This window comes from Helicoverpa armigera, chromosome 15 (genome assembly GCF_030705265.1).
Source record: "Helicoverpa armigera isolate CAAS_96S chromosome 15, ASM3070526v1, whole genome shotgun sequence".
Lineage (NCBI taxonomy): Eukaryota > Metazoa > Arthropoda > Insecta > Lepidoptera > Noctuidae > Helicoverpa > Helicoverpa armigera.
In genome coordinates, this window is record NC_087134.1 from 1,873,867 (window position 1) to 1,886,928 (window position 13,062).

General features: G+C 35.3%; 1 protein-coding gene across 2 annotated transcripts in view; it reads left to right on the top strand.

Moving 5' to 3' along the window:
• The first annotated feature begins 7,346 nt into the window (after positions 1–7,346).
• The window catches only part of LOC110373961 (hemicentin-2), a 274,475-nt gene continuing 268,759 nt past the window's right edge, over positions 7,347–13,062 (top strand). For both annotated transcript variants that reach the window (XM_049844850.2, XM_021331462.3), the window contains exon 1: positions 7,347–7,543. Coding sequence is in view for 1 of the 2 variants with exons in the window: in XM_021331462.3 (XP_021187137.1) it covers positions 7,541–7,543 (3 nt within the window). In the remaining variant the exon portion in view is untranslated. The remainder of the gene's footprint in view (positions 7,544–13,062) is intronic.

Sequence of the window (13,062 nt, forward strand, 5' to 3'; positions counted from 1 at the left end):
TTTTGCTGGTTGTTTATCGTTTTAACAATTGTTGAGCATTAAAACAACATTATTATATCAATAATAATCAATGAATGTTGTAATTTTGTGCCAAATTGAGTGTCAAATAACTTGGTAAACAATATTTTTCTAAATCTATACTGCGCTATTACAAGGTTATGTCAGCGCTTTATATTTGTAGTGCTGTGCTAAAAATAACAGGCAAGTATCGTAATCTGTTCTGGTTAATGGTTCTTATACAGTTATACTTATAATATAAAATAATACGTTTTGTTTTTCTTTTTAAGAATTTGAAAATAATGGACTATAAGTAGGATAACTTTTATGAAATATAAAAATAAAACTATGATCAAACTGAACGCGCGAAAGAAAGTAGCATTTTTATATTTAGGTTGAAAATGGTAACCCCAAATGGCATCATGGGCCGTCATTTTGTGACGCTAAATAGTAGTTTCGTGCGCTAAGACTAAGTGCCCTGCCTCATTAGGACGCCAATGGCGACGTCGCGGCTACGTATCCAAGCAGTTAGTATTGAAATGTATGGAACCTAACTCACTTGGCGACGGTTTGGTAACGTCGCCAAATTGGAGGCGTGGCCACGAGCTACAGTTCCCTATGTGGCTTCTGGCTACCGTGGCAACTTGGCGACGTGGCCACAGTAGCCACTATAATGTACACGGTAAAGCGCACCTCCCTCACACAGTCGCCAATGTGGTCGAAAGTCAGCTTGCAATTTCTTGAGCGACGACGTAAACAATTGACTGTCGAGACGCCATGGCCACTCGACTTGGCGACATTTGGATGCCAGAAGTAGCCAGACCTGTGCCGCTGGCGACGTCGCCATGGCGTCCCAGTGAGGTAGAGCTCTAAAAACCTGATTTTGGAAGATTTTGACCGAGATAGCAGGATTGATTCTGTTATTGATAATACCTAATATACACGTAATATACACGTAGGCGAAGATGATGATGAAGACACCACCTCCTCAAGCGAATCGGAGTCTGATTAACATTCTGTACGCACATTCAATTCAATGTACTTACTTTATTGCATAGAAATACAGATTGTAACTTTGTAACAAAGAATAAATAAAACGATTTTATTATATGAATATTACCTTTTTTTTGGTTTCCACTTAAATAACTAAAATATAAATTTTAAATGATTCCGCCAATTTAAAACGGAACGGTAACGAACTCAGTGTTATGTTGTGCCCATCACTAGTCCTGACTAACTGATAGGTGTCAGGAACGCATTCTCTGAACGGCCGAACTATAGTAAGTTTTTTCTATGTAAATTACTATGCTAAAGAACCTGTGGCCGATCGCTCATAAGGTCAAGCAATGCATATTGCGGTCGGTTCGTGGATGGGTGACCATCTTGTCATTAAGGGTTGGAAGATGCTGATATCCCACTAAGACATGGTGGCTGTTACAGGATGAATGGTGGATGATGGAGAATTTACTTGACTTGGTAGGGCTTCAGTTTATCATTAGTTAGTTGCTTACAGCCTTGCTTTTTCTTAACAATTTTGCTGTTCACTTCCATTCGAACCAGATTTAACTGAGTTGCACCTGTGTCTATTTGGAATTACTCTATTACCGGAATAATAAAGGCTATGGTTGCCACCGTCAGCGTCCATCTCTGATATATCTGTAAATAATTGCATCTCAATAATTTCAGTCGTTTTAGCATGACACACATATAATTTCACAAACATATTTTTTCACATTTCAATATTGGTAAGGATTAATTGTCATAATATAGGGAAGTTACAAAACAGAGCTCAGCCAAACTTTCTACCCGTATGTCCGAATAAAGTGCTTAATTTGTCTAAAATTTCGTTTATTTATAGTTGTTAGTAACAAATTGGTATTGTCAAGATATGTAACGTATGCGAAATTGCTTTACTGTATTGTTCGTATATTTTATTATGAATATGATTCATACTCTTGTATGTAAGTTAGTTAATATAACTGTAGACAATGGGGGTCAAAGTTTATTATAAACAATGCATAATTGTGAATTGAGGGTATTCATGCAAGTTATTTTGCAGTTAAGAGAAACCTGAGGCTATTTTCAGTGCTTGAGTTTTGGTGTAATATTACAGATTTAATTGAGTTGCATTGAAATTCTAATTATACATATGATAAAGCATTTCAAGACTTTGTATTAATTGATGAGCAAAGAAGATAAAGTACACTTACAAACGAGTAACAAACCGACACGTTATATTAATTTTTATTTTTAAACAGCTTTTGGCTTGTGCCTATATATTCTTTTTGTTGCAAAAAATACTTACCTATATCTCAGGTTCATGGAAAGTCAAACATGCAGATGTAACCACGTTTTTCACAAAAACAAACTTTAATATTTACATAAATATTAGCTGAATACTTGACGGACTTAGATACATAGGTACATATTTAATAATAAGAAACTTGTAAACAAGAAAACGTTTTAGTTCAGATTAGATATCTAACAAGCTTGGTATCAGGGTGTTTCCAAGAAATCCTTAGCTGTGGGGAAGCCGCGTCACAAAGTTATATCCGTTTTGAAATTATGACAAAACACTATCTTCACGCACTCGGATAAAAAGTAACCTATCTCTATTCTTAGACTACCTCTATATTAAATTTCGATTGTCTGTCTTAAAATTGGCAGTTTTTTCCTGGAAGCCCGACAAACAGGGAATTTATTATTTCACATATGTTTTGGTAAAGAAACTCTCCTTTTTACATATGAAATTAGTCAGATAAGATTTTATTACATAGCTGTACATATCAATGTCAAGTTGGAAAGCAATACTTACTTGGCGGCCTCATGTATTTATTTAATAACACAAAACATTTTAGTTGAGATTAGATATCTAACAAGCTAGGTATCAGGGTGTTTCCAAGAAATCCTTAGCTGTGGGGAAGCGTCTCAAAGTTATATCCGTTTTGAAATTATGACAAAACAATACTCCGTACACGTGGATAAAGTAGCCTTCGTCTTTTCTTAGATTCTAGACTATCTGCAAACCAAATGCAACTGAAATGACTACTTCAGTAGTTTAAGCGTGTCAGGCTCAGTCACTTTTGCTTTTAACATCATTATTTCACATTTACGTATAAAATTTGTTAAGTACATAAAGATTAATTTATTACATATTGAAGTTGAGTTATATAGCCCCACTTATTTAATAACACAAAACTCTTACAAGAAAACATTTCAGTTCAGATTAGATATCTAACAACAGGGTGTTTCCAAGAAATTCCTAGCTGTGGGTAAGCGTCTCAAAGTTATATCCGTTTTGAAATTATGACAAAACATAGCCCTGACATGAAACTTATCTGCGGTTGCTGTTATAAAGGTAAACTGATATTAATAGTGAGCCTCAACGGTTTTATAAGGTAAATAAATGATAAGAGTAGAGATACGCGAGACAAGTATTTTTTCTTATACGTAAGGTATTTTCCTGTTGCCAAGTTAAATACCCCTTATTTATTTACCCTCTTAATTTGATAGCTAACTTTAAAAAAATATATAAAATAGATACTCTATCTCTAATAGCAAACAACTTAAACCCATCCCAAGTGTGAAAGTTACGTAAGAAATGATTTTTGTTGACCAACCATGCATTGTACGAAAATAAGATATACTTCTTTGTTTTCCAATACATTTATTATACTACAATACACCCTTTTTAATAGCTTCTACTACCATTTCTTGATTTCATAAATAGTAAATTTAAATGACTATTATAGATGATTAATATATTTTTGACGTAAAAGATTTAAGTTACAAAAAATATATTTTTTGTCGCCTGAAACTTTACACTGCAGTGCACACTAATCGGTGTCGTGCCGGTGTCGCCTCGCCTCGAGGCAAACCTAGTCGATTCTCTGTCACCGCCCTTACGCCTCACTGACGCACGTACAGATGAAGGTGCTGCTAGAAGTGACGAGCGCAGCCTTTTGAATGATTGAGCGTATGTGGCCAGAGAAAAATGTTGAGTGATAACGCTGCAACGACAGCATGTGACCAAGTCGTGTTGAGTGAAAACTTAAAAACTGTCCCCGGAAAATTTTCATGAAGAAGTATTGTAGAAGATGGGGAGAACTACTTGTTTATCATTCCGAAATTCCTACTACCAAAAACTTCGTAAAAAGTTAAGATGCAAGTATGAATGTTAACTGGACAATCGTAAATTCACGTGAAAGGACTTTGCTAAATACTGCTCTTACTCAAAATCCAACTAGAGCACAAATCTGTCACAACCATAATTCATTGTTTCGTAATATTCATTCTATTTCACCACAAAACTAACCACATCTAGCAACACCTAAATCTGTAACCTTTACATCTCGCGAACAGTCCAGTCCCCCCTCCCCGTCCTACCGCATTCGTAAAACAATTGCCGATCGTGTGCACAAGTCATCCCCCAGGTGAGCTGTCAACGAGCTCTGCTGTAATTGAGGACGAGGAAAATGCTAAGTCACTGTAGTGATGCAAGGTTTCGTGTGGTGTGATGAGGCAAGACGGCGTTAAAGTAAATGTTTTAGTATATGGATAAAGAAAGAATGTATAATGAGAGGACATAGTTTTTCTTTGACAATGATGTTGGATCAAACGATTGGTGATTGTATCTACAAGTTATTCCCCAGGTGAGCTGTCAACGAGCTGGAAAATGCTGAACCACTGTTGTGATAAAGCAAGGATTTGTTTGGTGTGATGAGGCAAACATTTCTCTGGTGTGATGAAGCCGAAAATCGATCTCAGTGGCGTGCACTTGGAGAGGCCTATGTCCAGCAGTGGACTGCGATAGGCTGATGATGATGATGATGATGATGATGACCGTGTTGAAATAAACATGTTGTAAGTTTAAGGAAAGGATTGAAAGAAATAATAATTGTGTATACTTATGATTGGTTGTCGTGTACACAAGTCATCCCCCAGGTGAGCTGTCAATGAGCTCTGCTGTAATTGAGGACAGCGAGACGAGGACGAGGAAAATGCTGAGTCAGTGTAGTGATGAGGCAAGGATTTGTGAGGTGTGATGAGGCAAGACACTAGTGTATGAACATGTTTTAGTGTCAGAATTAAGAAAGTATGTGTACAAAGATGAAATAGGCAATATTTCTTAATGATATAAACAAAGTTATGATGAGCTGTTAACAAAGCTTTATTTAATTGCGAATACGATAAAGCGAGGCGCGGTTGTGATGAGTCAAATATTTGTTTTCCGTGATGAGGCAAGACGGTGTTAAAGTAAACATTTACTGAACCATATAAAAGTAAACTAATATATAAATATAAATGATGCAGAAGTTAAATACTTGGTTGTTGACCCATATTAGTAAACAGTAAATACTATACTGACGCTAGAAAACATATTTTCTTTTACAAAATACTCGAAGATAAATGCAGGCAATTATATAAGCGTGAGTGTGAATGAAAACAAGTCGAGTATTTTGAAGGCAATCATAATAGCATTGCCATGGTAAAGGTAGATTTTGTCCATGTGTGAGATACCGTCCCTTAATTTCCGGTGACAACCCCATAGAAGATATGGGGTGGCCTATTCTTAGGTGGATCTCACACTACCATGCGTGCGACGAATGCTCGAACACATTCGTAGGTGAGACGTCAGTGTGTTTTAGATGAACTAAAGTACAAACGGTTCTTTATTAGCTGCCAGATTATTTGAAATAGATACCCTGAAGGTATCCCGGTACATAAAAATGAAATTTATGCTTATACAATGACATTCATACTATATATATTTAGGTATATACACATGGAATAGTGTTGGAGAAGGTGTTGAAAGATGGGCGTTTTGTTGCTGTATTTTGTAAAATTTACCCCCAAAAAGTGCCAACTTTCTGTCTGCATTGAATTTACCTTTTTATATTTAATTTATTTTATGATTTGTCATTCTATATCAAAACGTTTCCGACCATAATATACAAATGTGGTTGGAAGATGTGATGTGCGGTAGTGTGTGATCCGCCTTACTTCCGTATCATATGGCATAAACAAACTATTAAATGAGGGTGAAAACGTCAGTTACAGAATGTTTTATCAATATTAAGGGCTTTTATCAAAGATATTTCCAAAACAGGGTGACCTTTATATCAATTATAGCTATTTTAAGGTGCGTTGGTTAGCCCTGGTGAATAAAAAAATAGTTTTCGTATTAGATGTATCTGTTATTTTTAACTGACTTCCCAAAAAGTAAGAGGTTCTCAATTCGTCGAGATATTTTTTTCCTATGATTATTATTTTTAAGATTTATTTACTGCTATTACAACTGAGCTATTTGTATTTGTACATGTTGAACTATGTTTTTTTATAAATTTATTTTTATTTTATTTATACAGTTTTTAGATGTACCGGTAATTTTTAAAAAATGGACTCCTGTACTAAATCGTGAAGAGAAACTTTTCTTTAGAAAACCTGAAATTCAGTTCTCCACAAATAGTGGAATAACTTCGGCAAATCGATTACTAGTCTTTAGTCTCATCTGTTTGAGAAACTATCGAGATTTCAATTGAGACAGAGTAAGCCCGGTTCCTATGTCGAAAAAAACGGATCGTTTTACTTACTGAATGTGATTTTGTAACTAGAGAGTATATTAAGATTTTGATTTGAAAATCAAAATAAAAATCATTTATTTGTAATTTAAAAAAAAAACATCGAAAATGATATAAACGATGGCAGCAATATAAGTCAAAAACGATTAAAATTTTTCTTTAAATAATTTTAATAATTATGAAAAAAAAATGTTAAGTTTTTTCAAAGCAGTTTTATAAACCAGTTTATATCATTCCACGAAAGAATCCTATATTTTAATTTCCAAGTACTTATCTAATCAGTACGTGAGCAACAGTTCTAGGAACTTTTTATCCCGAACAAAACACCCAATTCAGAATAAAGCAACAAAACACGTGATTCTTCGAAACTAGCCTCGCTAAACACAATAACTTGGCCAAAAAGGTCATTAAATTTGAATTTACCTCCGACCATGCGTTACAATAATTCTTGGTCGTTACAATAACATCAAACGTCAGTGAATGGAACCTTTGTACTACGTCACGCTATTAAAATCACAAGTTGTCTAAGCACCAAACAATAATGTAGAAAAATTCGCGACTCGAAAAAATACCTACGAAATAGAATGGCAGGCAGCCGCTATGGTTCCGTTACGCTATAAAAACCCACCCGAGCAAACTCTGTAATTCCGCTCCAGCCCGACCGATATAAAATATGAAAGACTGAGCGAAATTCGCCTCGCTCCCCCAGCACGCGCTCGGCTCTCTCCGCCGACCTTCGGCTAACTTCGTACCGCGCCGTAGCGGCAGTTTCGTAGCACCGGCCGCTCGTAGTTCACGTAGCGGCTCGTAGCCAGTACTGTTCATATTTCGGTGTATGTGGTTTATTTGGTGTGTAGTTCGTAACGTATGTGTGAATTAAATTGTGAAGTACTCAAATGATGTGTGTGTTGGATACAAGTATTTACGTGTTTGCCGATAAGCCCGTTTGATGGTTCGGAAAAATGGTATGCATACTTTTTAATGATAAGTATGATTAGTTAATGGTAGCGCTAAACGTCTTTATGGACAAAAATTTTCTTTTACGATTGCAGAAAAGCTTTTAATTAATTTATACAGTTTAAAATTTCCCGCAGGTCTTGAACATGGTTTGATGAAATTATGTAGATTGTTCTCTCTTATAGTACTTTTGACACTTTTATTTACTTTTATAAGACACTTCTCTCTTTTATATTATGTTAATGATATTGTGGTAGATTTTTTGCGAGGTTATTTATGGGTGCTTGTCAGAATTAATATCCTTCTAAAGCGAGGTATATTTCTTTGACATGTTACTTAAAAAACCTGTCACAGTTTTTATTTTTTTATAAATGAAAAACGCGTGTGACATACACATTGACTTACCACATTACACGTAATCTTTTCTAAGACCTTACTCACCAATTTTCACGAATAAAATCGAGTCTCTTTTCCAATTGTCTGAAGGTACAGTCGATTCGCATTACATTCCCAATATACCCACGTTTGATTCGTTCTCTCGATTCTTATATTTTCGTCACTCGATTCAGATTTGATGCATTGACATTGATTGTTCTCGACAAAATTACTTCGAGAGGAAGCAGAAATTCAATACGGTTTTGTTCGATATAGCTGGAGTTTTCACGGCAGTCTTATTGTCTTTATTTCTTTTCATTTATACGTATACTTGTGTGTGAATATTTTCTTCTTTCATATTTAGGTACTCGACTGTTATGAAATTACAGATGATATTTTAAGCTATTGACCTACTATTTTGTTAATACTCGTGCCTTTAGGTAAAAAGAGTATAGAGAGAATAAAGTTAAATAGGATTTTGAATGAATGGGTATTGTTAACAATTTAGTCACGTAGAACCCTAATCCATAGTTGTATAAAAGTTTTTGCGTGGGCCCTAATCCCTTTAGCGACAAAATGCTTTTCAAAAACATTTTAATAGGGACCTACATCAGACTAGTTACTACAAAATGGGTACAAATAGCAGACAAAACCGCAGGGTAGAATAGTCTTTTATATATTCAAAAAGCTTAATGCACATAATCTATTTAAGTCGTAAGACTTTTGAAGTCTTGAACTGAACTTTAGTAACGTCATTTGAGCTACGTCAGAGCTTAAACTTAAACTATAGCTATGAGATTAGCGCTAAGAACGGACTATCGCTTCGAAGGACTCATAGGCGGATCTCACACTACCGCGTATCATTATTACTGATACAGCCCTTTTATCGCCCCACTGCTGGGCACAGGCCTCCTCTCACACGGAGAAGGATTGAGCATTATTCACCACGCTTGCTCAATGCGGGTTGGTAACATCATTGGTTCATCGTCATTGACGCGTAATACAACTAAGTTTTGCACGCAAGCCGTAGTACTTATTACGGTCGGCTTTGCAAAACGTAGTTGATAGGAGCGTAGTGTGAGGCAGTGTGTGATACTCTTTTGTTTCGGTTGATTTTATGGTATAGAAGCAAGAGTAACATGGACATTTGGATTACAAGTTAGTGACAGTAATGTCATAGTAAGGGATTGTAGAAGTGGTATTTTAGGTATAGTAGGTTCGAAACCTGGTAATACTCGTAATACCTGTTAATAAGTATGTAAAGTATCTTTACGTAATAAGTACCTATAAGTGCTGAGTTGTCGGTGAAGAAAAATTATCGTGTTCGACCTTTTTCAAAGTTTGATGTAGATATGTTCTATCTTGGATTCTTTATCCTGGTCTAAACATGTCTAAAATCGATTATTCCCTCTTTTTTTGGTTGGGCCCACTATGGGTCCAGCAGTGTGCACTGTAAGGAAGGATCAGACTCTTTTTGACTAAAACTCACATTGTTTCTTCTTAACCCCTTCATATACCAGGGCCGCGCTAACTCTTTCGAACACCCCCGCAGCCCCGGCAGGAATGTCCCTTCGAACAAGCATTGATCGATGCTCGTGCAATGGTTTAGCATGAGAAAACTGACAGCTGTGAAACTGTAAACTATCTATAAATAGCTTGATAATGACACAGTGACTGTGCAAAAATAATAAACTAAGTTTGATTGATTTTAGTTACCTATATATGTTTGGTTTGGTATGCAGAAAAGGAAATTTAAAATACATAAGTATGTGTGCCAAGTTTCACTTATCACGTTTTTTAATTTGAAATTAGCAAAATCAAAATCTTTTGATAATCATGTCGACAATATTAGTGGATTAGTTTTCTAGTCGATCTCTAAGGATAAGCAATACTTTATGTTGTGGTGTTTTGACAGTCATTTTTTTTATTTAAAACGGTCATTATGATGTGACTAGTGTTGGTTTACGTGGTTATTAGTTATAGAATTACATATAGCCTATCAGTCTAGTAAGTTGTATCAACACTGACGAGCACTGACTTTTACACAGTTGGTTAAAGGAAGCAGTTTGCCTTCTATTTGGCACCAAAAATGACTTCCTTTCAACACATATAATATTCTATGAATACATATAACTCTATACATCTAAAAGTGTGTCTGTTCGTCCTCTCACATAGTAACGGAACAACGGATCCACACGACATTTTTGCATAGAAATTGTTTATGGGTCACGATATGACATAGACTTTTTACCCCAAAAAATGTACGAAAAGCATAGCCAAAGTTGCGAGAAAACTGATAGTTTTATCAAAAAAGGTCGTGTTCCCAGAATTTTGCCAGAATATGTAATAAATTGATAGACTTGAAACTCAATATCTTGAAAACTTTGAATTTGTATTCTTTTTGAATAAATAAAAAACCGCATGACTGACCCAGATATTCTGCTCGCGAATGTAATATTGGTAGTGACGTGATGGTAATACAAATCATATTTTTTATTTACATGTGATATTAGTATGAAGGGTACGAAAAATAAGCGACGCGATTTTTTGTCATAATGTTATGACTGAATTTATAAGTTAACCTTTCGAATAAGTATACGGTATACGCTATTATGTATGTACCTACTATTTATACTTAACCTTAGTAGCATTAAATTAAGGTCACTTACAAAAATGACTATTATTTCAAAAATTCAATGTAGCTTTTAAAATATCATGTAAGATCTTCTAAATCGCCTCATTATTTTAAAAATACACCATGTACTAAAATAAAACATTCTGGCTTATATTAAAATTAACAATACAGCAACTGACCCGGTTTCGCTGCATTACAGTGTATTATAGCAGGTTAAGCTCAAATATCGGTGCTTCTAGCGAAGTAGCTAGTCTTACGAGGAACATAATCTCTTAGGCGCTCTCATTATACTCTTGCAAGAATGGCCTGTTTGTCTCAGGACTTGCTGAGCCTGATATTATGGGACGGGTAGTTTTTTTTTGCAAGGAAGTTCATAGTGGAGTAACTGCTATGAGAAGACGTTTTTAGTTTTGGATTCTATTGTTTTCCTAGTGCGTACTGGATTGCGCAATCGTATTAATTTTAGGGTAGAAGCGTTTGTGGTAGCTTGAAGTTGGCAATATTATGAAGTCTCTGTATCACGTAAACTGGTTTACAACTGGTGAAATTTTATTGACCTCTAGGGGAAATTCTGAATTTACTCAAATATCGGTGTTTCTAGCTAGTCTTACGAGGAACATAATCTCTTAGGCGCTCTCATTATACTCTTGTAAGAATGGCCTGTTTGTCTCAGGACTTGCCAAGTCTTGATAATATGGGACGGAGTTGCTGCACTGTTTATGCTGGGTACTTTTTTTTGCAAGGAAGTTCATAGTGTAGGACTGGATTTTATGTGAAGGCGTTTTTAGTTTTGGATTCTATTGTTTTTCTAGTGAGAAAATGCTGAGTACTCAGCTTAGTTTCATTGCTGGGATCGTGTATTTTAATTTGAAATACAGAAGCGTTTGTGGTAGCTTGAAGTTGGCAATACTATTTAGTCTAATCTGTATCACGTAAACTGGACTATAAAAAGTGTTTTTTTTTCTGGGTAATTCTTTAAGAAAATGAAGTGAGTTATAAGAAATCATCAGTGATGATATTATATTGTTTTTAACGGTTATAACTCTCAGCCATGTGACGTAGATGGCGCTGTGTGTACGAACACTCAGTTACCATCACTCTTTTTAATTCACCGTTAAAATTTTATTACCAACGTATCGTACAATTTCCTCGAAAACTGTCGGTTTCACATTTTTATTTACTTTAGCCTACATTACTCTTAGAGTAGCCTACACACTGCAGATCAAACAGTCGGCTAACAGTTGTCCCACCACGATTGTTGGGCACAATTTTTTAAAAGAAAATCTTGCTTTTAATCGCAGTTTTCAGTGGGACTGATACCGGCAAAATACCTGATCTTGAAATGTGCGTACTACCATTCATCTTCATTCTGATTTATGTGCCCAAAAAAACTAGCGGCCGACTAAAAGTGTGTAGTGTGTGGATACTCCTAGAGTTAAAGTTTCAATATACCGCAATGACTATAATTTTCTTTTAAACATTGTACGTGTTATTATTTTGTACTTAACCTAGTTCTCGGTTTCAATTAGTGATTATAGTAATTAGTCTTTGATGGAGTTTTAAGGTCATTAACCTTATAAACAACGTATGGTTTATTTACCTTTGTGTTAAAAACTGTGCCATTGAACACTATCTACTAACTAGGGAAATTAAGTATTGATTTTGTAAAAAAACTTAGATGAGATTTCAACTTAGGACTTATAATTAGAGATAGCAGCCAAGTATCATATGCCTTATTAAATATTTGCAAAATGCACATTGAAGTTTTTAGTGCTTGCCGCGGTCATACTACGGATGAGTGACCAGTTTTGACCAAGTACGATCTATAATAACTATCACTATATTGTTATCGTCTCTAAATAAACATTACAACTTCAATATTTTTCTAACAAAACCCCTCAAAGAAAACAGTCCTCAAAAACCTTATTATACCCAAAAATTCAGCTACACATTTTATTATCAGTTTATTTGGCTAACCAGGCTGCTCAAAATACGAATACGTTTGCTTAGGGCCCTCTATTACCATTTCATAGTTTAATACGAATAAATATTCATTGAAATTTGCAATATTCATAGGCGGGTGTGGTGTCATTAGGGATGTTTTGATAAGCGGGGGCTGTTTCTATTACGTAATAGGTAGTACGGTTAACTATTTGCTGAGTTTTTACTTGTGTAAGTAAAGGAAGCACCTACTTTGTTTATTTGATAAAAAGTGACACATTTCCCTTTTTTCTTGCCTATTAGCAGTGTACCTAGTTTTGTCGAAGTTCAAGTTCGTTTTTCTCAAGCGTTTACTTCAAAAATTGCTTATCAATGAACTTGGGTCTTGCAATTAGTGGTATGGGTTTATGTCAACAGTGCAATGTATGAAATTTCCACCACCAGGTTTCCATGGTTAAACCATTGAGTTATTGCCGATTGTCTATACATATAAATATGAACGTTTATCTAATCCCGTGCTGCCTAAGACCATGATGGTTGGTTCTCATTAAAGGAAGCCTACGTTTAGTAGTGGAC